The sequence below is a fragment of the Euprymna scolopes genome, chromosome 46 (assembly GCF_053919585.1).
Source record: "Euprymna scolopes isolate OS-2025 chromosome 46, ASM5391958v1, whole genome shotgun sequence".
Classification (NCBI taxonomy): Eukaryota; Metazoa; Mollusca; class Cephalopoda; order Sepiida; family Sepiolidae; genus Euprymna; species Euprymna scolopes.
In genome coordinates this window covers 137,240,841-137,267,340 of record NC_136527.1, presented here as the reverse complement: position 1 = coordinate 137,267,340, position 26,500 = coordinate 137,240,841, and the positions used below count along the sequence as shown (strand labels likewise).

The window sequence follows — 26,500 nt, the reverse complement described above, 5'->3', positions numbered from 1 at the left end:
GGTTTTTACTTACTATCCCTTTTTATCACAGTATCCCTACAACTATCCGATCGTTCTGCATTCCTAGGATTTCACTATGTATTCTTTTTTAAACCTTTCTTACTAGGTTCGATTCCAGCCTTTTCCTAATATCATTTGACCTATTTTTTTGTTTATTTATTTCTAAAACTCGGGTTGTCCATTCTTTTAACTGACATATTTAATATCCAGTTATTTCTAAAAGAATGCATTCATGAATTAAATATCTTTCTCTGACATAAATAATATTGAGTTTTTAAAACTTTTTTTACTAGGTTCAATTCCAGCCTTTTCCTAATATCATTTTCAAACTTATCTAGTTTTGCTTTCTTACTTACTGGGGTCTGCCCCTTTTCATAACAGGTGCACTACAACTTATGTCCCTGATAGTAGCCCCCTTACACCAAAGTGGCACTGTGCCTTCTGGGGGGGGGGATTTAATAAAAATAGAGACTTCATTCTATAATAATGCATAAATTGATCAAGCAGGTTTTTTACAGGCTCATTTTGATCTTGATAGTTCGAATTGAGTTGTCTCCTTATTTATTCTGAAAAAATTTCTTCAAAATCACTGGGGTCTGCCCCTTTTCATAAGAGGTGCACTACAACTCATGTCCCTGATAGTAGCCCCCCTTACACCCAAGTGGCACTGTGCATTCTGGGGGGGGGGGGTTTAATAAAAATAGAGACTTGATTCTATAATAATACATAAATTGATCAAGCAGATTTTTTTTACCATTATAAGGCTCATTTTGATCTTGATAGTTCGAATTGAGTTGTCTCCTTATTTATTCTGAATCAAAAACGGACAACAAAAAAAAAACTACATCTCGCTTAATGCAATTCCCCGGTGTGGGATGATGTCAAAATACTGGATATGACCTTAAACTATATCCGATGGTGAGCAACCCCTTAATTGCCATTGCTCCCAGGTCCACTCTGACCCGGAGTGGTATTACCTGTTAGGGTCCCAACTATGGGTTAAATAGCAACTAACTTGAAAACAAAAGCATTTTAATTAAAAAAATTTCTTCAAAATCACTGGGGTCTGCCCCTTTTCATAAGAGGTGCACTACAACTCATGTCCCTGATAGTAGCCCCCCTTACACCCAAGTCAATATTCGTGTGTCTTTAATTATATGGAGTCAGAATCTACACACTTCCAACGTTATTCATTTCATCTATTCTTGGTTGTGGCCTCTATGGCATTCTTTCCCACCTCTAATCCTTTTTTTTTATAAAAACCAAGGCCATAAGCTAATTAACGTGGCACTGTGCATTCTGGGGGGGATTTAATAAAAATAGAGACTTGATTCTATAATAATGCATACATTGATCAAGCAAATTTTTTTTTTACCATTATAAGGCTCATTTTGATCTTGATAGTTCGAATTGAGTTGTCTCCATTATTTATTCTTAATCAAAAACATAGACAACAACAAAAAAAAACTACATCTCGCTTAATGCAATTGCCAATGTGGGATGATGTCAAAATACTGGATACAGAAGAAAGTTGACGGATCAGAAAGTAGCCCCCTACACCAAAGTGTCTCTCACTGTCTGTCTGACTCTCTCTAACTTCGAACCCTGTCTCAATATATTGAGAATCTCCTTTCTCTGATAAACAAAAGAAATTCCTAGATTTAATTGTGTCTCTTTTGATCTATTTTTTTTTATTTATTTCTAAAACTCGTATTGTTTATTCTTTTAACTGACATATTTAATATCTAGTTATTTCTAAAAGAATGAATAATCCACTGCATTCCTAAATTAAATATCTATCTCTGACATAAATGATATTTAGTTATTTGCGAAAACAATGACAATCGTTCTGCATTCTTAAAATTTCAATATGTATTTTTTTTTTAACTTTTCTCACTGGGTTCGATTCTAACCTTTTCCAAATCTCATTTTCAAAACTTATCTAGTATGCCTTCTTACTTACTCGGGTCTGTCCCTTTTTATCACAATATATTCTATTAAAAAAATTATCTTTAAAATCTTTGGATTCGGCATTAAATAACCCGAAAAGGGTTGATATGCCGTAAAACAAAAACAACCAACCAACCAAATCTAACCTTTTCAAAACTTATCTAGTTTGGGTTCTTACTGACTCGGGTCTGTCCCTTTTTATCACAATATATTCTATTAAAAATTTTTTCTTCAAAATCTTTGGATTCGGCATTAAATAACCCGAAAAGGGTTGATATGCCGTAAAACTTATGTCCCTGATAGTAGCCCCCCCCCTACACCAAAGTGGCACTGTGTTTTCACAACTGCACTGACATGTTGCTGCTCAACTCCCTACATAGTACCCCTTACCAACTTATGTTCCCCAATAGTAGCCCCCTATACCAAAATGTCTCTCACTGTCTGTCTCTAACTTCGAACCATGTCGTTTTCTCTCTTTAACACGGTAAGTTCAGGAAAATATGTTATAAATAATAAACTGGACAAAATACTGTTAGAAATTCGCTCAATATATATTACCGCGACATAAGTTGACATATATTCGGTGTTTTTTTAATAGTATTTTGTCCAGTTTATTATTTATAACATCTTTTCCCAAACTTACCATGTTAAAGAGAGTGTCGGGCGCCATTTTGAATTTTCCAATACATTGGTAAACACTGCATGTTTTTCAAGCTGAATAAACATGTTATATTGAATAAAAACACGAAAAATATATCCAGTTTGGTAGAAAAGCAACTTATCTTGCCTTTGATAACATTTATTTGTTATATATTTGTTTTTTGACAACTTTTTCGAATCTATGTGTACAGTAATACAAACCCGAAATTTTCTCACTTGGTTCGATTCTAACCTTTTCCAAATCTCGTTGTGAAACTTATCTAGTATGCCTTCTGTCCCTTTTCATAACAAGCGTTTTTGTGGAGGTATACACTCTCTTGAGTGCCGGTTGAGTTTATATTTTATTTTCTTTCTAAGTATTTAATACCAAAACTCCAATTTTGTTATTTTTAGAGGGCTCCACCTCCGAGACCGGACGCTGGAATGGTGAGTCAACAAATACTTTCACATTCTTGTAATATATACACATGTTTATCCCAGTCACCACTTATCAAGGCCCGGGGGCCACTCGAGGTTAAGAGTTAATGAGTGTACAGTAAACCCTGCTTTATTGCAGGTCTCCGCACTCAAGGGTTTTTTTTCCTTAATATTTTAGCCGTTTTCATTATTGTTATCTGTTATATATTCTCAGCCATCCCTCTGATTCTAATCTCTCTCATTCTTTTTTCAAAGTGTTTCGGTAGTGTTCCTAGTGCTCCTACTATTAGTGATGTTATTTTAACTTTCTGCATTTTCCATATCCCCTTGAGCTCCCTGACCAGTTCTGTATATTTGCTTTATATATATATATATATATATATATATATAAGACTCACCACTTATCAAGGTCCGGAGGTCACTCAAGGATAAGGATTAATGAGTGTATACGACTTCTATGTAATTAAAAAAAAAATGATTTCTACAATATTGCCCCATTGACTAAACCCTGTCTATTGGTCTCCGCACTCAAGGGTTTTCCTTAATATTTTAGCCGTACAGTAAGCCCTGTGTATCGCTTTATTGCAGGTCAATGTTTTTATTAATTTTGAAATTGCTATGGAACGCAGAGAAGTGAAATAGTATGCAGTAACGCAGGAGAAGATTATTGGACCTTATTTTTTTTTTTTTTAGGATCAAGACGAAAATGCTGCCAGATTTTCTTGATTTTAGTTTAATAGAAATTTTGTTTTGGTTTATAAAAAAAAAAAACTTTCTGATTTCTTAATTGTTGACAATGTTTTGTTAACATAAGTTATTAGTTTCCAGAATTGCTAATACAAGACCGTAAGGTGTGCTCCGTTCAGTCCATAAAGGTTCTAATTTGCTGCTATGGCAACATGCAAAAAAAGTAGGCATCCTTTTTTATCGTTTTTTAGATCGTCTTTCCAATTTCAAATTCAAACAATGGGACAATGGCACATATTGTTACAGAATGGATTGAGAGAGAGAGAGAGAGAGAGAGAGAGAGAGGTGAGTAAACGTGGAGTGTAGACACGTTCACCAGAACCGAGGGTCAGCTGACCAGATTACGTATGAGTGACGTGGTCAGGTTGGCTAGATCGGTGAGACTGGATTTGGACTTTGAAGAAGACGGACGGGTTAATAGCTGTTCCCTCCCCTTCACTGGGACGCTGACGTGTTCAAAGCAAGCAAGATTCACTTCCATATTCTGTGTCGACATCTGGGTGGTAAATAAAAAACTATAAAACCAATTCATCGTCTTGGAGTGATAAATCTTCGTCTAACAGGTACCAGTCTCCCTCCAAGAGAAGATGAATTCCAGATGGATCAACATCGACGACACATGAAGTAAGGTATGTCGAAGAAAATGCATGTAACACACACACACACAAAAGCATATGAACAATTAGAGATGAACACACACAACCGCATATGAAACTAGACGATCATACGCACACGGAATTCTTTTATGACACGCATAATCCCCTTTTATGTTATACACCAAACGTCAATTTGGTGCCCCTCTATGATAACCCTAGTGAGAACTTCAATGATAAGATGATGTAACAATATGGCAAGAGAGCTTCTCAGGCAATACTTTGGCGACAACATTATCTCTCGCTATTGCAATGTCAAATGGCTACCACGTTCCTTAGGTCAACTTTTCGGGTTCTTGCTAGTGAGAAAGCCTTTATCTGCTTTCAGGCAATCTGTTTTCTTCTTGCTCTTTTGAAGTGAAATTTGATACGCTGGAAAAGAATACCGGCTTCCTCGAGAGAAGGATAGACCGCGCCAGTTTCATAACCTGGTATTTTACCTCGCGGTACATAGAGTGCTTTGCTTTCCCAAATGGTCATCCGGCCCTGTCGGTGGGGCATTAGAATACACTGACTACCCCCCTGCAGAGGGTAAAAGTCCCTCAATGGGGGTCCTGGATATGACCTTAAACTATATCCGATGGTGAGGCCTCAGCTTGCAGGCTTTGTGGAGTGCGAAGCCACCCATTTAATTACCATTGCTCCCAGATCCACTCTGACCTGGAGTGGTAGTACCTGTTAGGGTCCCAACTATGGGTTAAATAGAAACCGACGTGAAAACAACAAATATATTTTATTAAAAAAATTTTTCTTCAAAATCTTTGGATTCGGCATTAAATAACCCGAAAAGGGTTGATATGCCGTAAAACAAAAACAACCAACCAACCAACCAACCAACCAACTGGTCATCCATCTGATACTGGCCAGGCTCAACGTTGCTTAACTTCAGTGATCTGGTGAGAACCGGTGTGTTAACGTGATTGCGCCAAAGAGCATAACAAATATTTAGAAAGTTTTGCTAATTTTTCTATTTTTCTGGTAATTTTAAGTGTGTCTAACTTTACTGGTCTAAAAATTTTTGGTAATAAAACAATATTCTAACTTCATATTTCTCTTTATCTATATATATAAAAGCGAAAATGTATGTGTGTATGTATGTACGCTTTTCCTTTTTCCACAAAAGGCTTCTTTCAGAGAAGCGCTTGCTCGGTTCACAACTTCTTAAAACTTTTTATTTCATCTATAAATTGTAATATCTGAGTTACCCACGGAGCTCGCCTGTCTATTTAATTTCATTGACTTTCAAACGTTAATTATTCCACATTTCCCATATTGGCACGCGTTACATTCGGTTTTCGGTATAAAAAAAGTGAAACTCGACTCTAACCACAGGCCGAAAGCCAGTTGTCTCAAGAGAGCTAAGTAACGTTTGTTCCATGTCGACTTCGTCATATCAGACTAGCTTTCATTTTGCTCCTCCTAATAAACAGGGAGCAGGTTTTTAAAAACAAACAAACCGATTTATTCACCTCATTCAAAACTGTCCCGCACAAAATGCTTACTGCTGAATACCTATCGCCGTCACGTCAATCAAAAACGCGCACCTGTTTTTTTTTAACACTTTACTATTTTCCAACTGCACTTCGTGAAGGATTTGTCTTTTTTCACATTTTCGGGTTTTTTTCACATACCCCGAAAAACACCGGTCAACGCTGGGTAACCCTCACTAGTCTGTATATAAGAGCGAAAATGTGTGTATGCATATCCGCTTTTTGTGTATGTCTACAAAAGGCTTCTTTCAGAGAAGTGGTTGCTCTGTCCACAACTCCTTAAAACTCTTTATATCACATATAAATTGTAATACCTCAGAGTTAACTACGGAGCTCGCCTGTCTATTTAATTTTATTGATTTTCAAACGTAATTATTCGACATGTTCCGATCGGCACGCGTTACATTCGGTTTTCAGTATAAAAAAAAAGTGAAACTCGACTCTAATTACTGGCCTGCGCGCCCTCCGGGGCCTAGGCGACAAGATCAAAGTGTAGTATCTGGTCCGACAGATACTGCAAGCAAAGACCAGATGTGGGGGCAACCCCACATACCTGACCTTTAACCATCTCCCATTTCCCACCTCTCGGGAGCTGGTCCCCTTTTTCCCTTCCCCCCCCTCCCTTCACTCCTCACATTAAAAAGCGGGCCTTGTGCCTAATTTGCTCGGTGGGGGAGCAAATAAATACCTACTGGCCTGCGCGCCCTCCGGGGCCTAGGCGACAAGATCAAAGTGTAGTATCTGTTCCGACAGATACTGCAAGCAAAGACCAGATATGGGGGCAACCCCACATGCCTGACCTTTAACCAGCTCCCATTTCCCACCTCTCGGGAGCTGGTCCCCTTTTTCCCTTCCCCCCTCCCTTCACTCCTCACATTAAAAAGCGGCCTTGTGCCTAATTTGCTCGGTGGGGGAGCAAATAAATACCTACTGGCCTGAGTGCCCTCTGGGACCCAGGCGACAAGATCAAAGTTAGTATCTGTTCCGACAGATACTGCGAGCAAAGACCAGATATGGGGGCAAACCCCACATGCCTGACCTTTAAACAGCTCCCATTTCCCACCTCTCGGGAGCTGGTCCCCTTTTTCCCTTCCCCCTCTCTTCACTCCTCACATTACAAATTGGCCTTGTGCCTAATTTGCTCGGTGGGGGAGCAAATAAATACCTACTGGCCTGCGCGCCCTCCGGGGCCCGGGTGACAAGATCAAAGTGTAGTATCTGTTCCGGCAGATACTGCACTTAAGATAATTTGTACCAGTCAATGGAGGGGAAACCCTCTATACTGGGACAATTATTATTTTTGGTAACCAGAGTGCCCCCTTTTTTGCCTACTTTTAGGGGAGCTAGTTTTTACCTCACATTAAAAACGGCCTTGTGCCTAATTTGCTCAGTGGGGGAGCAAATAAATACCATCTGTTCCGGCAGATACTGCAAGCAAAGACTAGCAAAGACCATATGTGGGGGTAACCCCACATATCTGAACTTGGTCAATGTAGGGATCACTCTACAGACCACAGTTAGTATCCAGCTCCCATTTCCCACCTCTTGGGAGCTGGATCCCCCTTTCCCTCCCCCCTCCCTCTCTCTCCACATTAAAAAACGGCCTTGTGCCTTATTTGCTCAGTGGGGAAGCAAATAAATCGACACTGGCCTGCGCGCCCTCCGGGGCCCGGGTGACAAGATCAAAGTGTAGTATCTGTTCCGGCAGATGCTGCAAGCTATGACTAGCAAAGACCAGATGTGGGGGCAACCCCACATGCCTGACCTTTAACCAGCTCCCATTTCCCACCTCTCGGGAGCTGGTCCCCTTCTCCCCTTCCTCCTCCCTTCACTCCTCACATTAAAAATTGGCCTTGTGCCTAATTTGCTCAGTGGGGAAGCAAATAAATCCATACTGGCCCGCGCGCCCTCCGGGGCCCGGGTGACAAGATGAAAGTGTAGTATCTGTTCCGACAGATACTGCAAGCAAAGACCAGATGTGGGGGCAACCCCACATGCCTGACCTTTTACCAGCTCCCATTTCCCACCTCTCGGGAGCTGGTCCCCATTTCCGCTTCCCCTTCTCTTCACTCCTCACATTAAAAATTGGCCTTGTGTCTAATTTGCTCGGTGAGGGAGCAAATAATTACCTACTGGCCTAAAGCCAGTGGTCTCTAGAGAGCTAAGTAATGTTTGGTCAATGTCGACTTCGTCATATCAGACGGTAGCTTTCATTTCGAGACGAGACGCTCCCCCTTATAAACAGGGAGCGGGTTTTTAAAAACAAACAAACCGATTTATTGACCTCATTAAAAACTGTCCCGCACAAAATGCTAACTGCTAAATACCTATCGCCGCCACGTCAATCAAAAACGGGCACCTGTTTTTTTTTTTCACATTTTACTATGTGCGTCAAGGCTTCGGTTTTTTTTTTCACACGCACCTACAAACACTCGGGCAACGCCGGATATCCACTGCTAGTCTATAAATATAAAAGCGAAAATGTATATATGTATGTTAGGTCATGTCATATGCTACTGGTACCATGTAACCCAGTACTACCTGCCTCATGGTTGGGTCACCGGCGACTAAACTGGTTCCCCCACCAGACTTGTTTGGTGAGGAGGGCGGCTAGTCTCCCTGAAGGATTAAAAACAATACCTTCAAAAGGGCGAATGAACTCTTTTTCTGGATCAACGGCCAACTAGCACTGTGTATATTTGTGTGTGTGTATATGTGTATTGGGGTGGAGAGGGCTCCCGTAAGCCGTGGTGAAGGCAACCTTTCTAGGAGAAGCAAATCTCTGATTTAAAAAACCATAAAGCGGAAGACCAGTACCCGCATTATGTTGGTCTGCAGTTTAATTTGTTGCTGGCTATCTTGCTCTTGCTTGTTGCTGGATCTCAACATTTTGAACCGAGAGAGAGACTTAGCTGTCGTACAAAGCTAAGACTCTGTGACATCATCTTTGTATAGATACTCCCTCAGGAAATTGGGCTCATAGATTTTAAATATCTGAGGGAGTGGCACTCGTCTGACAAGACGTTGCAATCATCATGTATTCATGTATGTATGCGTGTTCGCCTTTTCTGTATGTCTACAAAAGGCTTCTTTCAGAGAAGCGGTTGCTCGCTTCACAACTTTTTAAAACTTTTTATATCACATATAAATCGTAATATCTCAAATCGGTTCACTCGAAGGGCATAACAAGTTGCCTTATTTTCCTGATTTTTGTGGAATTTAAACAAATATTTTGAACATTCCATTCACTTGATTTTGGTTGTTCTTTATTCTTGATAATTTTTAAAGATAAAATAACGTTTAAGAATATTGATTTTATATATATATATATATATATATATATATATATAATATACTCACCAAAGTGTTATATATCACAAATTGAAGAGAAAATGTCAATAAATAATATATTCAAATTTAAAACAAAAAAAGTAGTGTTTTTAGAAATTTACCTGTAAAGTCCGAAGTTTAAAATCTTTAAAACAAAAAAAAAACACATTGTTTTTTTTGTGTTTTTTTCTAATGAAACCTTGGTCCCTGCTCCTTTAATTGAAAAAAAAAAAATTAGGGCTTGAATTACATTTTTCGAGTAGTTATAAGCTTGGAAAGACAGGGGGTCGAATAATTCAGGCCTCCCATTTTGAAGTGTCTATTAAAAAGTAAATAATTAATTTACTCACCAAAGTCTTATATATCACAAATTGAAGAGAAAAGGTCAATAAATAATATATTCAAATTTAAAACAAAAAAAGTAGTGTTTTTTAGAAATTTACCTGTAAAGTCCGAAGTTTAAAACATTAAAAAAAACAAAAAAAAACACGTTGTTTGTTTGTTTTTTTTTGTTTTTTAATGAAACCTTGGTCCCTGCTCCTTTAATTAATTGACAAAATAATTGGGGCTTGAATTAGATTTTTCGAGGAGTTATAAGCTTTAAAAGACAGGGGGTCGAATAATTCACGCCTCCCATTTTGAAATGTCTATTAAAAAGTAAATAATTAATTTACTCACGAAAGTCTTATATATCACAAATTGAAGAGAAAAGGTCAATAAATAATATATTCAAATTTAAAACAAAAAAAGTAGTGTTTTTTAGAAATTTACCTGTAAAGTCCGAAGTTTAAAACCTTTTTTTTTTTTAAACACACGTTTTTTTTTTTTTTTTTTTTTTTTTAATGAAACCTTGGTTCTTGCTCCTTTAATTGAAAAAAAAAATTAGGGCTTGAATTACATTTTTCGAGGAGTTATAAGCTTGAAAAGATGGGGTGGAGTGGAATTATTCACTATTTTTCACGAAATTTCTGACACACCTAGTGGTCCACGGCCGATATCTTTGCCAATGTCGACTTTATTTATCTTAGAAATTACACTTTTATCAACCATATTAGCCGTAAAAATATAACCATTCTTTCCTCCACAATTTAGTCTATCTTGAACCCTGTGTCAAACACCCCACCTAACCATCCAACATGACCGTAGCCCCGAGTTGTGAATTATGGACGGCATATTACGGGTGATTTATTTATTTAATCCCCACCCCCGCCGGGTGGTTTCATTCTTTGGCTTCAGCCCCTCCCCTTGCCTCCATTATCAATTTGATGTAACGCTAATTGTTCTATTTAAATCGTTATTTACTTGAAAATGGGTCGGTCAAAGGTTCCTCGAGATTCGTTTTTATTTAAAAAAATTTTTGCCTCCCCCCCCCCCCGACAATGAGAGGGTGGACTTGTAAATTCACCCTTATCCGTTCGTCCATATGCACTTTTCTCAATAACTACGCCTTGGAATTTAAAAAAAAAATTTGCACAAACATTAAACATGATATGAGTAAAAAAGTAAGTTTCCCAGGAAAACTCCAGTTTCCCCCACTAGGAGTGCCATTCGGGTTAAAATGGCTAAAATTGACACTTTTGTGCTTATTACAAAAAAAAATTAATGCCTTAGATTTTTATAAAACTTTCTGAAAAGTTGTAACTAACTGATTTCTATATAATTTTGTTTGTCTATACTTCGCGATAACGCTTGGGTGTGCCCCAGGGGCTCTTTTAGGGCTAATAAAAACACTCCATTTTGGGGACTATTTTATCATATTTGTCCAAAATTTTTTGTATATGTCTATTTAGCAGTTTTGCATGGCGCTGAACTCAAATTTAAATATGTTAAGGCCTTGGGGACTTTTGGGGGCTAAATGAAGTGGGGAGGGGGCATATGATGGACAGTTATTTTATTATTTTTTTTTGCATGATGTAGAATTCAAATTTATATACGTTAAGGCCTAAAACTGCACCGTTTGTTCATTTTTACCATGATTTGATGTCCTCTGGGGACTTTTTTTTTGGGTGGGGGGCAAACTTAGTCATTTTTTATCCCTCACTGTCCACTCACGGAGGATCGCACAGGCTTCACTTGTTATTATTAAAATTATTTCTTACATGCTAAAAATAGCCTATCCCGCCTTGACAGAGTACAAAATTGACTTGGTGGTTTAGTGGGAGATGTCCTTTTCTCTTCCCTGCAACCTCTCTCCCACAGAAGAGACGTTGCGAACCTGTCATTGTTTTATCGTTATTTCCATGCCAAGTGCTCGTCTGAGCTCCAATCTCGCCACTGTCAAAAATTTTTCCCCATTCTTTATCTGTGCTTATTTTTATTTTTATTTTTTTTTTTTTTACACAGTGATCACCACTTATCAAGGCCCGGAAGCCACTCAGGGATAAGGGTTATTGCAAGTACATTAGTTAGTGAGGAGATTTGCTGAAGTGTTTACTTAAGGGGGCGGTTCATTAGGAATTTGTTAACATTGGACTTGAAGACATCCAAGTTGTAGTCCGGAGGGAAGCAGGCAGACGGAACAGAGTTCCACAGGCGTGCAGTTCTAAGAAAGAAACTTTGTTCATGGAATCCGCGTTTTGATTTAGGCACAGATACAGAGTGGGGGAAATTTTTCACTTGCAATAACCCTTATTCCTGAGTGGCTTCCGGGCCTTGATAAGTGGTGATCACTGTGTAAAAAAAAAAAAATAACAATTGACAAAAAAATTATTTAATGTTTATAGGAACATTAGGAAAAAAAAAACCCTAAAGTCCATATTAATGAATTCGATATAACTTTTAATGAAATTTTCAATATTTATTATTTTTTTAAAACAAAAAATACCTTTACTAAAGTTATGGTTTTTAGAATTTTTCGGTGACCATCTGTTTGTATCTTGAATCGCTAGTTTGGAGTGTTTGGTTTGGTTGTTTTTATAAAAACGCCTCAGCCTAACGTTTACAGGGAACATGAACTAGAATAGATACATTGAGAGAATTGCCAAGGCTGCTGCAAAGAAGGTGGGCTCTTTCTACCGTGCTAGAAAATTACTTTCACTTAAAAGTATCCTGTACCTCTATAAGGCCACCATTCGCCCATGTATGGAGTACTGTTGTCACATTTGGACTGGTGCATCTGCATCTTGCTTGGACAGGGTTCAAAAGAGAGTTGCCAACCTGATAAGTCCTGGACTGTCATCTAGGCTTCAACCTTTGTCCCATCGACGAAATATTGCATCCTTCTGCCTGTTTTACAAATATTTTAATGGTGAATGCTCTGACGAACAACAAGGACTTGTACCTCCTCGACGTGACTACCCCCGACAAACCTGACAAGCAACTAAGTCCCACCCCTTCACAGTAGAGATCCCTAGGTGTAAGAAAGCCTTTTTTACTCCAATAGTTTCTCCCCCAGAACTGCAAGTCTTTGAAACTCCATTCCGGGATTCTGCTTTCCCAACTGTACTGATATGCACAAGTTCAAGTGTAATGTGAACAGACATCTTGCTGCTCAACTTCCTTCATAATGCCCCTGCAAATTATGTCCCCGATAGTAGCCCCCTACTTCAAAGTGGCACTGTGCCTTGTTTGGGGTGAAAATTGATTTAAAAAAAAAAAAATAGTAGTCATGTTGCATCCAGTTATTTTGTAGAAGGTTTTTATTCTTCAAGCTTATTTAATCTTCAATCGCTAGTTTCAAGTGTTTGGTTTGGTTGTTTTATAGTGGATTTTTTCCGTTTTTGTTCCTTGCCCTGCAGGACATGAATGAGTTTTGCGATAGGAGAGAGAGAAAGGGTTACAGAATTAATGTTTATCGCAGAAATCCAGGATGGAAAAAATGTTGCGGTAGCCATCTCTAAACCTGACTGAGGACAGTGACACAGGATGTTAAACTAATTTGCGGTCCTCAACACACACACCCAAACACACACACACATGCCGAGCATGCGCGGAAACGCACAAGCATATGAGTCTGGCCTGCCTGCGGTGAAAAGCGAACCCGGGACCTTTCGATTACAAATCCACTAATGAACTACACCCATCTTACCCCAAAGTGATGATTTGGTTTCGCCCAACAGCTATGTAAAGAACCAGCCGATAACTGATTTGCGGGTTTTGAGGGGCACTCCTTTAATAACGTGTCTCGCATTATTGGATTTTCATATCGTAGCGTGTCGATCCCGCGAGATTATTCAGCACTGCTTGGGAACGTGTGTCAATTCAACAATATTTGTTTGTGGTGTTGTTACATGATAAGGGCTGTCCCTTTTTCATGCAAGTATAAAAAAAGAGAGATTTAGTTACATGTAAAAATGAAATAGAATAGACGAAATTCGAACCTCGTGAATTAGGTTTAGAAATAGATTACGGGAGAGAATTAGAAAATGGAATGTAAAAACAAACCATTGTTTAGCTTAGAGATAAAATAGTTTTAAGAAAAGAATGTGCATTGTCAATTCTGTTATGAAAATTCAATTGAAGAATGCAACTATAAGATAATTTAATAAACATGTTTTTAACATATTGGAAATATAGGTTACTGGGAATATAGGTTAAAATTCCTTTTGTAAACAAAGGAAAAAGTTTTGGACACGCATTTCCAGAACACGTGAAAGAAGACACATGTTTTAACATGTGTATGACGTCATGGAAAAACGGAAGTTCTCGATATAGTTAAAAACTTTAGAGTTAAGCGGAGAGAAACTGAGGGAGAGTCGGAGAGGGAGTCTGAGGACGACAGACGATAGTCTGGAGTTGGGATTCGAACGTCTAGAAGCGAGACGGTCACCTTTGAAACTTAGAATGTGAAACTTGAATTCTTACATACACAACATGTCTGAACACTATTTCATCACTCAAATAGCTTCATTACACTATTACACTTCTAAGTATGAACATTTTATAGATATGAATCTCTTTATAACACGAACAATCTCTCTTACAACATCTCTCTAAGTCTCTCAACAACATCTCTCTTAATAAGACTCACTTTTAACAACAATAACAACGAATAACAACAACAAAACAATAATAATAAGACTATTATATAACAGCGTGGCATGTCGATTTGGCGATGGTATTCAGAATTGCGTGGACGAATTTGTTAAGGCCCGTGCCATCACATGTGAAAATACTTAGGAGGACGGTTCATCAAGAATTTGTTTACGTTGGACTTGAAGATAATCAGGTTGTAGTCAGCTGGAAAGCAGGCAACCGGAATAGAGTTCCACAGGCGTGCAGTTCTAAGAAAGAAGCTTTGTTCATGGAATCTACGTTTACGTTTCGGCACAGATAAAGAGTGGGGGAAATTATTGATAGTGTTTACAGCTAGAGAAGTGTTTTTCATGAAAGTTTGAATCTAAAAATAAAAAGTGCGAATTAGTATAGAAATCACTTATCTCAAAGACACTTCCGTCTCCAAACTGCAAACTAGTGAAGAATTTAACTTTTAATAGTGTTCAGAAGATTTTTTTTTTTTTTTAAATTAACCGTTAAAAGAAAAGTGTGATTTTGGCTAGAGAAGTGTTTTTCGTGAAAGTTCGGCGAGGGGGGACTATAGATTGAAGCTCAGACGAGCACTTGCCATGAAAATAACGATAAAGCAGAGGCAAGCTCACAATATCTCTTCTGTGAGAAAGAGGTTGAAGGGAAGAGAAAAGAGCATCCCCTACGAGGCTACAAAGTGTATTCTGAACTATGCTAAGGCAGGATCTTGTGTTATTGGATTTTAATATCATAGCGTGTTGATTCGGCGAGATTATTCAGTTCTGCTTGCGAACGTGAGTCAATTCAACAATATTTGTTTGTGGCGTGGCATGTCGATTTGGCGGTGGTATTCAGAATTGCTTGGACGAATTTGTTAAGGCCCGTGCCGTCACATGTGAAAACAAATGTGTATCTATATATCTATAAAAGTGAAAGTGTCTGTCGGTGTGTTTGTCTGTGTACATTTCCCTACACAATAACTCTGTCAATTTTCAGTCTACAGACTCGAAAATTGATATACAGGGTACTGAGATTTGGGGGAAATCTTTGTAATCTGTTTTCGGCCAGAAATTTGGCTGTTAAGGGGTCAAAGTTCAACGATTTGACCTTTGAGAACTCTACAAAACTCCTCTGACAATTTTGGGTATAAACAATTTAAACTTTAGATATAGGTTCCTTGGACATGGATCTAACTTAATAACTTGATTTGAACCCAAAACTATAAATGTTAAGGGGTCATAATAGGGGGCAAATTTAAAAACAAATTGACCTCTGCGGTCTCTACCAAATTACTCAGACAATTTCTGGTCTAAACATTTGAAATTTTACATAAAGGGTAATCAGAGATAGGGCAAGCTGTTTAATTGGTTTGGGTCGAAAATTTAAGCTACAAATATATAAATCTATGTTTGTATGTCTGCCTAAAACTTTTGACAGAGGTGACAACACACACGACTCTCCGTCATATAACAAATTTCTAAGGAAACCAGTCAGGAAGTGTGGGAGGTTGGGGGAGGATAGAAAGGGGGAAAAAGCATCAATATCTTCAGACAGCCTGATCTGTTAGCACCAGCTGATCCATTCGGGCGGAATGTAAAATAAAATAAAAAAAAAAATGGGAGGCGTTACTTTTGGAACGAACATTAAAGTCCTCCTCGTTAATTGCAACTATTCATCAGCCTGGCGATAGATTTTTACGCCCCCGATGCTGAGAACAGACAAGGCTTTGAGTTGTTGCATATGAAGTCGGCGAAGGTTTATCTGTCTGATATCATGTTGTTTTTGTTATTTGCTGTTTTTTACGTAGGCATCACCACTTATCAAGGCACAGAGGCCACTCGAGGATAAGGGTTGAAAACTGTACAGTTGGACAATATAGTAATTCGGTAAATTTGTTATATAAATATATTTATATTTTTTGTTACATAGGCATTACCGTTTATCAAGGCCCTGAGGCGACTCGAGGATAAGGGTTGAAAAGTGTACAGTAGTCAATTGGACAATATAGTAATCGCTAGTAATTGAAATTCGGTAAATTTGTTATATATATATATATATATATATATATATATTTTTGTTACATAGGCATTACCACTTATCAAGGCACAGAGGCCACTCGAGGATAAGGGTTGAAAACTGTACAGTTGGACAATATAGTAATCGTTAGTAATGGAAATTCGGTAAATTTGTTATATATTTATATATATATATGTGTATATATATATGCATATATATATTGTTACATTAGCATTACCACTTATCAAGGCCAGAGGCCACTCGAGGATAAGGGTTGAAAAGTGTAAAGTTGGACAATATAGTAATCGTTGTAATGGAAATTCGGTAAATTTGGTGTATATATATATATATATATATTGTTACATAGGTATTATCACTTATCAAGGCCCAGAGGCCACTCGAGGATAAGGGTTGAAAAGTGTACACTAGTCAATTGGAAAATATAACAATCGTTAGTAATGGAAATTCGGTAAATTTGTTATATATATACACATATATATATATTGTTACATAGGCATTACCACTTATCAAGGCCAAGAGGCCACTCGAGGAGAAGGGTTGAAAAGTGTACAGTTGGACAATATAGTAATCGTTAGTAATGGAAATTCGGTGAATTTGTTATATATATATATATATATATACATGTATTTTTTGTTACATAGGCATTACCACTTATCAAGGCCAAGAGGCCACTCGAGGATAAGAGTTGAAAGTGTACAGTAGTCAATTGGACAAGATAGTAATCGCTAGTAATGGAAATTCGGTAAATTTGTTATATATATATACACTTGTGCCCGATATTATTCATACCCCTCGGATCTTTGAGATTTCTATAAGAATATTGCTCAAACCAGAAGATAGACAATATTAAAGGGATTTCAAACAATAAATCAAGCATAAGCATTTAATTTAAACTCAACAAATAAATAAATTATGCAAGTTTGAAGCATTATACTAAGAAAAACAATAATGGCACTAGTTCAAAATTATTCATACCTCTCTTACTAATAGTCAGTAGCATGTTCTTTATTCTTAATAACTGCCTGTAACCGTTTTGGATATTTATCAACAAGGTTTTTACAAGCATCAACACTGATTTTTGACCATTCTTCAATGCAGTAGTTCTCTTAATCCCTCAAATTTCTAGGTTTCCGCTTTTTAACCTCAGTTTTCAATATGTGCCAGAGGTTTTCGATAGGGTTCAGGTCAGGACTCTGGCTAGGCCATTCCAAAACATTAATGTGATTATCCTCAAACCATTTCTTGACTATTTTGGCAGTATGTTTTGGATCATTATCCTGTTGAAGGACCCAGTTTGGTCCTAAATGGAGCTTCTCCGCATCCTGTCTAATGTTTTTCTGGAGTATCTCCAAATATTGCTCCTTCTTCATGGTTCCATCTATCTTGACCAAACTACCTGGACCACTAGCCGAAAAGGAGCCCCAAAACATTAGGCTACCACCACCATGTTTCACCGTGGGTATGGTGTTCTTTGGGTTGTAAGCTTCTCCTTTCTTCCTCCAAACGTAAGAAGCATCCATATGGCCAAACAATTCAATTTTTGTTTCGTCAGTCCACAAAATACTTGAGAAAACGGACTCTGGAGAATTCACATGGGTCCTAGCAAACTTTAGACGTGCTGCAAGGCTTTTTCCGGTGTGCAATGGAGTCCTTCTTGGTCTTCTTCCTTTCAGACCATTTTCATGCAGAGTCCTTTGCAATGTTTGCCTTGATATTTTTATGCCAGAAGACTCCAGATTTTCTAAAATGTCCTTAGTAGTGGTGGTTGGATTTGCATTAACACTTCTTACAATATTCCTGGTGGCTCTAGCAGACAGTTTCCTTTTCCTTCCTCTACCAATCAAGTTGTTTGTTGTGTGGTGGCTCTGGAACTTTTTGATGATGCTCTGTACTGTTGCTGTAGGGACCTCAAATTTCTTGGAAATTGACTTGTAACCTAAACCATCCTTATATGAATTCACAATTTTAGTCCTAAGATCATTACTAAGCTCTTTTTTCTTCCCCATTCTAATAATTTTTATTCTTTTTTTGGTTTTCAGTTGATATCATTTTAATTTCTGAAAAATGCAAAAAACGAAATGAAATTAATCAAAGGTTGTATAAAAGCATTCAAAATAAGAATCAAACAGGAAACAAACAGTCAGAAACTCGATTAATACTGAAAAAATAAGGGGGTATGATTATTTTTGAACATTGCAGATTTTATAAATAGCTGTATATTTCTTTTATTACAAGTATCCCGAGATTTTAAAATGACGAAAATGATCAGAAGAGGTTTATTAAGAATATGTATCAATATGGACGTAAACAATAAATTCTTACAAAGTTACACCTAATAAACTCAATTTTCAAGGGGGGGTATGAATAATATCGGGCACAAGTGTATATATTTTGTTACATAGGCATTGCCACTTATCAAGGTCCAGAGGCCACTCGAGGATAAGGGTTAAAAAGTGTGCAGTAGTCAATTGGACAATATAGTAATGGAAATTCGGTAAATTTGTTAACTTAAGGGGTAACGGCTCATCAAGAACTTGTTTACATTGGACTTGAAGACGGCCATATTGTAGTCAGTTGGAAAGCAGGAAAACGGAAGAGAGTTCCACAATTTTTTTTTATAGGCATCACCACTTATCAAGTCCCAGAGACCACTCGAGGATAATGGTTAAAGGATGTACAGTAGTCACTGGGACAATATCATAGTAATCGTTAGTTGTTGAAATTTGCTAAACTGGATTACTTAAGGGACGGTTCATCAAGAAATTTGTTTACGTTGGACTTGAAGACAATCATATCGTAGTCAGCTGGAAGGCAGGCAAACGGAAGACAGTTCCACAAGGTTTAAGAAAAAAAAAACCTTTGTTCATGGAATCTAGGTTTAGGTTTAGACACAGATAAAGAGTGTGGGAAATTAATGATAGTGGTTTCAGCTAGACGAGTGCTTCTCCGTGAAAGTTTGGACATAGATTGGAGCTCAGTCGAGCACTTGCCATGAAAATAAGAGATAAAAAGCAGAGACAAGCTCGCTATGTCCCTTCTGTGCGAAGAGAAAAGGTGTTCATACTTTATATATATATATATATATGCTAGCAAAAGTACCCGTCGTTGACTGGGTTCAAAAACAGCCTACGTTTTCCTGCTTTCCGGCTGACTACAATATGGCTGTGTTCAAGTCTAACGTAAATAAGTTCTTGATGAGCCGTTCCATATAAGTTATCAAATTTACCAAATTTTCATTACTAATGATTACTATATTGTCCAATTTCTACTGTCCACTCTTTAACCCTTATCCTTGAGTGGCCTCTTGGCCTTGATAATGTGGTGATACTATGTAAAAAAAAAAAAAAAAAAAAAAAAAACCTTATGAACAGTACATAGGGCCCGAGCAAAGCTGGATGGAACTGCTAGTATATATATATATATATATATCTATCTATGGATATATGTATACTCGAAGCTAAATTGAATATTGACATGCTCACATCTTTGGTTCAAAACCAGAGCAGAATGTGGAGATAAACTTTCATGTCGGGGGTTAGGGTTACATTGAAGGGGTACAAGGGCTTGTAGTTCGTCGGAGCATTCTCCATTAAAGTACTATATATATATATATATATATATATATATATATATATATATATACTAGCAAAAGTACCCGTCGTTGACTGGGTTCAAAAACAGCCTACAGAAAATGGACTCTGATTTATGAACGTAGGATAGGTTATGAATAGGAAGGGTTGTAAAGAGATAGCTTCGAATTTGGGGGTATCAAAACCAAAGCAATAATGTCTTTTTTCTCATATTTTATTTGAATAAATCGCTTTGCAAGAGAAATACTGAAGAACGATAAAAATAAAGAAAATGATTTGCCCTGTCACAAACACACCGGAAGTTAGAAGTACGTTGGCTGACTATAATACTTCATAACAAGGGGACATAACTGTAACAACAGTTTCCTTCTTCAATTGAGAGTGAACTCATCTAATTAATTTAAAAAATTATTTTACCTTTATTTATTTATTTGTTTATTTATTTGTTAATGAGAGACTATAGAATCTTTTCGTATGATTTTTTATGCATTTTCATATGGACTATATCTATATATATCTATATACTAGCAAAAGTACCCGTCGTTGACTGGGTTCAAAAACAGCCTACAGAAAATGGACTCTGATTTATGAAAGTATGATAGGTTATGAAAAGGAAGGGTTGTAAAGAGATAGCTTCGAATTTGAGGGTATCAAAACCAAAGCAAAATATGATGAAAGTAAAAATAAAATAGATACACCCCATAATTTATTATACCACACCTGTTCACACTGAAACACTTATCACAATATTCTGTGGATCGATATTAAAAAACCTTGTTAAACTTTGTGACATATTTCCATTCTATGGAGGTCAAGCGCAAACGAACACCCCATAATTTTATTATACCATATTTCTTCAAACTGAAACATAATTATCAAAGTATACTTACGCAGATAGATATGAAAAGTCTTTATTAAAGTTTGTGCCATATTTCCATTCGATGGCTGCCAGGTGCGAACGCAAACCCCACGATTTTATTATACCATCCCTATTTAAGTTAAAACATACTTATCGAAGTATTCTTATGTACATCTATATCAAAAACACTTGTAAACGTTTCTTTTTAATTTTTTTTATTTCCATACTTTGTGTCTAGGCGCGAATGCAGACCCCACAATTTTAATGAACCATCGTTCTGCCAGATCAAACATACCCATTCCTGTGTCTCGATACATCTTCTATCATTATATGTAATCAGTTTTTTAAAATAGTCAACCATATAGGAGCTTATTCGTGACCACACACACACACACACACACACACACACACACACACACACACACACAGACATTCAGCTTTATATTATAGATTTTAAAATGACAACCGTTTTAAAGCAATTACGTCTTGTTTTCAGGTTATAATACAAGACAGAAAGGGAGATAATCCTTTTTTTTTCTTTTTTTTTTACATGGGGGTTACCACTTATCAAGGCCCGAAGGCCACTCAGGGATAAGGGTTATTGCGTGTACAGTAATCAATGAGATAGTATTGTAGTAATCATTAGTATTGGGGGTTAGATAGAGTGTCTTACTTAAGGGGGCGGTTTGTCAGGAGTTTGTTTATTTTGGGCTTGAAGACGTCCAAGTTGTAGTTAGGTGGGAAACAGGCAGGCGGCAGAGAGTTCCACTGGCGTGCAGTTCTAAGAAAGAAGCTTTGCTCCTGGAATCTACGTTTGGATTTAGGCACAGATAAAGAGTGGGGAAAATTATTGACACTAGTTTCAGCCAGACGGGTGTTTCTCGTGAAAGATTGGCGAGGGGGAGACGAGAGATTGGAGCTCAGACGAGCACCTGCCATGGAAATAACGATAAAACAAAGACAGGCTCGCAGCGTCTCTTCTGTGGGAGAGAGGCTGCAGGGAAGAGAAAACTTCAAATTCAATATAACTGTTTAAGTTTTGGTTTACATAAACTATGGTAGCACACACACGATAAAAATATCATTTTAAAAACATAAATCTGAACATTGGAATAAGGAAAATTTTAGTTAATTCTAGGAGTTAGGTGCACCCATATATATACACACACACACACACACACACACACACACATTTAGGCTAAATTATTAGGTTGCAAACAAAGTTCTTGCAGAATTTCTAATTTTGATTTCAAATGATGTATTTTCAAATAAGTTTTCGTTACAATACGTTTACTTTATATATCTTATTATGTATATTATTGCACAATTTTCTTATTTCAATTCAAGCTAGGGTGAAAAGCTGCTGAAACAACTTGCGATATAAACAAAGCATTTGGCCCAGGAGCTACTACTGAACGCACAGTACAATGGTTGTTTAAGAAATTTGGTGGCAGTGATGAGAAGTCTTGAACATAATGAGTGTCCCCACGGGACAGAGTTAGACACCAGGGTCGTTTGTTAACGTGGAGATAAAAATTGTCTCAGTCGTGAACGACTGTTCCTCCACCGAAAGAGAACAAGAAATGGAAGTGCAGCATCTGTCGGAACAGATGGTATTTATTTGCTCCCCCACCGAGCAAATTAGGCACAAGGCCGATTTTTAATGTGAGGAGTGAAGGGAGGGGGAAGGGAAAAAGGGGACCAGCTCCCGAGAGGTGGGAAATGGGAGCTGGTTAATGGTCAGGCATGTGGGGTTGCCCCCACATCTGGTCTTTGCTAGTCATAGCTAGTCATAGCTTGCAGCATCTGCCGGAACAGATGGTATTTATTTGCTCCCCCACCGAGCAAATTAGGCACAAGGCCGATTTTTAATGTGAGGAGTGAAGGGAGGGGGAAGGGAAAAAGGGGACCAGCTCCCGAGAGGTGGGAAATGGGAGCTGGTTAATGGTCAGGCATGTGGGGTTGCCCCCACATCTGGTCTTTGCTAGTCATAGCTAGTCATAGCTTGCAGCATCTGCCGGAACAGATGGTATTTATTTGCTCCCCCACCGAGCAAATTAGGCACAAGGCCAATTTTTAATGTGAGGAGTGAAGGGAGGGGGAAGGGAAAAAGGGGACCAGCTCCCGAGAGGTGGGAAATGGGAGCTGGTTAAAGGTCAGGCATGTGGGGTTGCCCCCACATCTGGTCTTTGCTAGTCATAGCTAGTCATAGCTTGCAGTATCTGCCGGAACAGATGGTATTTATTTGCTCCCCCACCGAGCAAATTAGGCACAAGGCCGATTTTTAATGTGAGGAGTGAAGGGAGGGGGAAGGGAAAAAGGGGACCAGCTCCCGAGAGGTGGGAAATGGGAGCTGGTTAAAGGTCAGGCATGTGGGGTTGCCCCCACATCTGGTCTTTGCTAGTCATAGCTAGTCATAGCCTGCAGCATCTGCCGGAACAGATGGTATTTATTTGCTCCCCCACTGAGCAAATTAGGCACAAGGCCGTTTTTAATGTGAGGTAAAAACCAGCTCCCCTAAAAGGGGTCACTCTGGTTACCAAAAATAATAATTGTCCCAGTATAGAGGGTTTTTATTTAAATGCTGCCCACATCAGCATTATGTGGCACAAGGCCGGAAAGTGGGAACCCCGCAGGCTCCCCTAAAGGAGGGGCACTCCTGCAATTTTAAAAATTGCCTGAGTAACCCCGTCGGCATTCCCCGGTCGGGGCGCCTCAGGCAGCAAGCAATAAACTTGCCCCACCGGAAAGCCCGGTGGCAAGGCCTGGGAGGGTGGACCTCCTAGGTATTACCCAGGCGGTTCCCAGTATAGAGGGTTTCCCCTCCATTGACTGGTACAAATTATCTTAAGTGCAGCATCTGCCGGAACAGATACTACACTTTGATCTTGGCCTCAAGGCCAAACATGTTAAATAATTTTATTTAACATTTAAATACATTATCTTTGTTAAGGGTTAGGCAACCATTGCTTCATAAATTTCAACATTACTGGGTGTTTTCCTTCGTCACTATATTAATAAGAGTAGATATCTATTGGATCGATAAAACGACCCCACCATTTTTCCAGCGACATTGGCAACAGATTTGATGTAAAGGTGAGCAAGAGAAAATAAAAAAAAATTTAAAAACCTAAGCCAGGGACCCTGAAAATAATAGATAAACTATTGTGTCTGCACAAATAATTAACAAAAACACGAAAAGTAAAGGTATAACAATAATATAGAAGGAAGAAAAGTTATATACATATTTACATGTCTTCAGATATACTTCAGTTGGAGATATTCCGGCAGGTGACGTGTTGCATGTCTTACTGGAGGCAACATAGGCGTCTTGCCTATTTGGCGGTCGTTGTAGAACTCTCCCGGTATTGGTGATTGGTACAAAAATAAAAATTGTCTCAGTCGTGAAGGACTGTGCCTCCACCGAAAGAGAACAAGAAATGGAAGTGCAGCATCCGAAGAACAGATACTACACTTTGATCTTGTTTATATAGTTTATTTCCGTAAATGATTTTTTTTTCAAATAAGTTTTCATTATTTATCCATCATTTTAAAAAAGGGTTTTTTTTTGCGCGATCTAATCGTTTCAAACGATTGTTTTTCAGAGCGTCGAATACAGGATATAGTACCTACTTACTAAGCTGAAAGTTCTTGCGGAATTTTTAATTTTGATTTCAAATGATTTTTTTTTTTTTTTACAACAGGAGTCAGCATTTATCCAGGTCCAGAAGCCACTCGAGGATAAGGGTTAATAAGCATACAGTAGTCAAAGGGACAATGTCGTAGTAATCGAAATCCAAAGAGACCCTGGCTTGGCTTCAGGAGGAGTGCTACGACTTTGCACCCTTCTCTCACCGCCCCCTCCCCTCCCTCGACCTGAAGCCGCTAGACTACTTTGTTTGGTCCTACTTCGAGAACATCATCAACATGACCTCTCACAATACCAAAGCCAGCCTGAGCGCTGCCATCCACCGAGCTCTTGCCATTTTGTGTGATATAATGTTATGTTTTTTTTATTAAAACGTTTTTGACCATAATGAGGGTATGACACCAATGATTTCGACGATCATTTTTATAACCACTTTTATAATAAACCAACCAATCAGAAGCTTCCAAAGTTACTATTAAAACCGTCAAGTTTTGGATTCAGTCTCTGTCGCGAACCTGCATTTGATTCTTTGCCGCCATCTTTGTTCAACATTCAACATTTTTTTTTTTTAATCTAAATCTGCAACAATTCAAGTATAGACGCTTATATCAGTCCGTTTTTATTGCTCCTAAAACGATTCTATCTCTATTTTTTCCAGAGAGCTCCACCAGCATTACCAGATGTAAGCACAGTGAGTTATACATTCTTCTATTTCTAAATCTACTAGTGGGGGTACCCGGCGTTACTCGGGTGTGGAGCGGTTTTATTGTAAAAACATTGAGCAACTCGGCCTTAAAAGAAAATAGCAAGTACCCATGCGAGCGCAAAAAAAAAAAAAATTAACCAACCCGCTAAAAAAATTTAAAGAGCAGTGCATATCAGACAATTGCTATTCCGTATGATTGCTATTCATTTAGACATTCCCCTATGTATGGGGAGCTGGTTTTCCCCCAACATATTTTTTTTTTTACACAGTGATCACCACTTATCAAGGCCCGGAAGCCACTTAGGGATAAGGGTTATTGCAAGTACATTAAGTTAGTGAGGAGATTTGCTGAAGTGTTTACTTAAGGGGGCGGTTCATTAGGAATTTGTTAACATTGGACTTGAAGACATCCAAGTTGTAGTCTGGAGGGAAGCAGGCAGATGGAACAGAGTTCCACAGGCGTGCAGTTCTAAGAAAGAAGCTTTGTTCATGGAATCCGCGCTTTGATTTAGGCACAGATACAGAGTGGGGGAAATTTTTCACAGTGGATTCAGCTAGACGGGTGTTTTTCGTGAAAGATTGGCGAGGGGGGACCAGAGATTGGAGTTCAGACGAGCATCTGCCATGGAAATAACGATAAAACAAGGACAGGCTCGCAACGTCTCTTCTGTGGGAGAGAGGTTGCAGGGTAGAGAAAAGGGCATCCCCCACTAAGCCACAAAGTCTATTTTGTACTCTGTCAAGGCAGGATAGGCTGTTTTTAGCAGCTCCTGCCCAGATATGGCAAGAGTATTCCATCCTTGGACGTACTTGGCAACAGACTTGAACAGGAAAGAGCCATGACACAGACCATTTAACTTAACGCTCTGGTCCCCATCTGGCATCAATTGAGATGGATTGCTCTCGTCTCTGGTAGGCTCCATGTTTTGACGAGCTTCTGGGCTTGACCTTTACTCCTGATCAGAAGGCCCTGTCGGTGGGGCATTAGAATACGCCGACTGCCCCCCTGCAGAGGGTAAAAGTCCCTCAATGGGGGTCCTGGATATGACCTTAAACTATATCCAGTGGTGAGGCCCCAGCTTATGGACTTTGGGGAGTATGCATAAATGCATGTACTATTGCTCACGGATGCTGAGAAACAATTTATAATATGTCTTACAAAAAAAAAAAATACTAAAAAGGAAATTATCTGTGCAGAAAATAGCCATGACACAGATCATTTAAGTCGACTTATACACAGGTAATACGAACCGTATTAAATATATCTTGGCAAAATCATCCCACGAAGCAGCAACTTTATGGCAACCTGCCTGCCATATCTAATACCATCAGAGAAAGACGCCTACAATTTGTTATTATTTCAGCACAGATCAATAAATACACTAGCACCGTTATTTTGTTAAGAAATTGTAAGAGATTAAGCAACTGTTGGTCCGTAAATGCACGT

General features: G+C 38.4%; 1 protein-coding gene across 2 annotated transcripts in view; it reads left to right on the top strand.

Moving 5' to 3' along the window:
- LOC145271411 (uncharacterized) overlaps positions 1 to 26,500 on the top strand; it is a 681,202-nt gene that overhangs the window by 387,372 nt on the left and 267,330 nt on the right. Inside the window, exons 11-12 of one of the 2 annotated variants that reach the window (XM_080126944.1) lie at positions 3,004 to 3,036; positions 25,006 to 25,038. In XM_080126944.1, the coding sequence (XP_079983070.1) occupies positions 3,004 to 3,036; positions 25,006 to 25,038 (66 nt within the window). The remainder of the gene's footprint in view (positions 1 to 3,003; positions 3,037 to 25,005; positions 25,039 to 26,500) is intronic. The other variant, XM_080126945.1, reaches the window with a different exon arrangement.